The 1,833-nt window shown below is 44.7% G+C and overlaps 1 protein-coding gene across 1 annotated transcript in view; it reads right to left on the bottom strand.

Moving 5' to 3' along the window:
• LOC103752525 overlaps positions 1-1,165 on the bottom strand; it is a 3,448-nt gene extending 2,283 nt beyond the window's left edge. Inside the window, 4 exon segments of the mRNA XM_029557820.1 lie at positions 61-297; positions 366-678; positions 680-807; positions 992-1,165. Coding sequence (XP_029413680.1) covers positions 61-297; positions 366-678; positions 680-807; positions 992-1,076 — 763 coding nt within the window. The 5' untranslated portion in view covers positions 1,077-1,165.
• Positions 1,166-1,833: the final 668 nt, after the last annotated feature.

The following is a 1,833-nucleotide window of genomic DNA, read 5'->3' as shown; positions in this document are numbered from 1 at the left end:
GGCACCATTTTATAGTTTGAAAATAGTCCTTGAGCACTAGCCCCAGCTCAGAGAACCCACCCAGAAGTCGGTAGAAGACTTCTTGGTCCTCAGGGCGGTAACTGGGTCTTTTCTTCTTGTTTATCCAGAGTTTTGTCCCTTCGATATGGTCCACAGTCCATAGGCTCCTCTTTTTCCCCCTCCTGCAAAACTTCAGCTCTGAGACAGATTCAGAGAGGGCTGTGCTAGAGGCCTGTAGGCTACTTTTCTGGGCAACTGCAGGAACAAAATCCAGGTGACCATGGATGTTGCCATATCCTGGCCTAGTACTCTAAAATGGAGAAGTCACCTCATGAGGACAAGGCAGTTTGATACTCAGTTGTTACTGGCCCTTCTCGCAGGGACAAAGATGAGAGAAGATGAAGGACATGTACCTGTCTCCACATCCACCAATTTCCTTTTCCTCTGACCCCTCTTTCTCCTAGTTCTCTGCTTAGAGATGACCACTCCAGAGGCATCACTAGAGCTTGCCTGTGAAGCTGCAGGGAGAGAAGATCCCATGTGATCATTGGAGGAACCAACCTGAGCCATGTGGGCTCCTATAAATTTCCCATATACCTTGAATTTGCATGTGAACATCTGAGGACATGAGAGGACTGGCCCCCCACCCCCTTTGCACTTATCTACAAAGGAGTCTAGCAGTGAGTTACCATGTACCATTTTCTGCCAAGTACAGGCTGCTCTCTGGGACCTCTTTCTCTGTATCATTCTGCCTATAGGAAGTTTCTGTGGAGACAAATGAATTTTTTGGTTGTTGATCTGTCATAGCTACAAAAGTGAACAAGGGATTGACCTCATGACTCATCAGGAAACTTCTTCCAGTGCCTTTCCAGACTTGACTTAAAAGTAGAATAAAGAAGAGCAGAGCGGGGGCGATGGGCATGCTCTTCCATCCTTCCTTCACCTGGAGAGCAGGGCTTGAAGGGGCCAAGGGACGCCCACATCTTCCTACCTTCTGCTGGCACCTTCTTCTTCCCACCCTTTTTCCTTGGGTTCTGATGCTTTGGTGCTGTCTCTGAGGTAACTGATGTGGACATGAAGGAATCTGGTCTTCTCTTGGTCCCAGAATAATGAAGGGACCCCCACCTGATTCCAACCAGGCTATTTCTTTCTGCTTAACCTGTTTCTTGGAAAAAATAATAATTAAAGTTGTAATAATAGGAACTATCAGTTTTTCCTTTCTTGGTTTGGTTTTTAAGCATTGGGAATCTAATTTGGGAACTCAACACATGCCACTCTGCTACTGAGCCATATCCCAGCAGTTCTTGATTCCTTATTAAACTTTAGGTGTTAATTTGTACAATAAGAATGTCTCTCCTAGATTCTATAATCTGCCAGGTAAGAATTATAAGTCACCTGATTTACAGATGAGAAAACGATTACAGATTGATACAAACTTGTCTAGTGCTTGTTCCTTTCTATTACTAGAGCTCTGTGGATTTGGTGCCAGAATTCATGTGTATCAAGTGCTAATAGGAAAAATGGTGACTGAGCATCTGCCACGTTTCTAATAGGCTCAGGCTGGATGACCGTACATACCTGCTGTCTTCATCTGTGCTTACATATGTCTACTAATAATCATAAATTCACATGTAATTAAGTCTAACCCAAAGCTATGGTCATAGTGACCCAGCCACCTTCCACGTTGCCCCCTCTCAAGGCAGTCATTGGTGGACTTCCCTATTTTCACTGTCATCCCTTTTGCTCACTTTCCCTCTAATTCTCTCTTTTCCCCCAATCAGAAACCTGTTTCCACTCCCACTATGTCATCAGTTGTCTTTCTGGAGACTTGCT

The sequence above is a fragment of the Nannospalax galili genome, unplaced genomic scaffold (assembly GCF_000622305.1).
Source record: "Nannospalax galili isolate Female #2095 unplaced genomic scaffold, S.galili_v1.0 scaffold7228, whole genome shotgun sequence".
Lineage (NCBI taxonomy): Eukaryota > Metazoa > Chordata > Mammalia > Rodentia > Spalacidae > Nannospalax > Nannospalax galili.
Note: the sequence above shows the minus strand (reverse complement) of the source record. Positions and strands in the feature narration are given on the sequence as shown.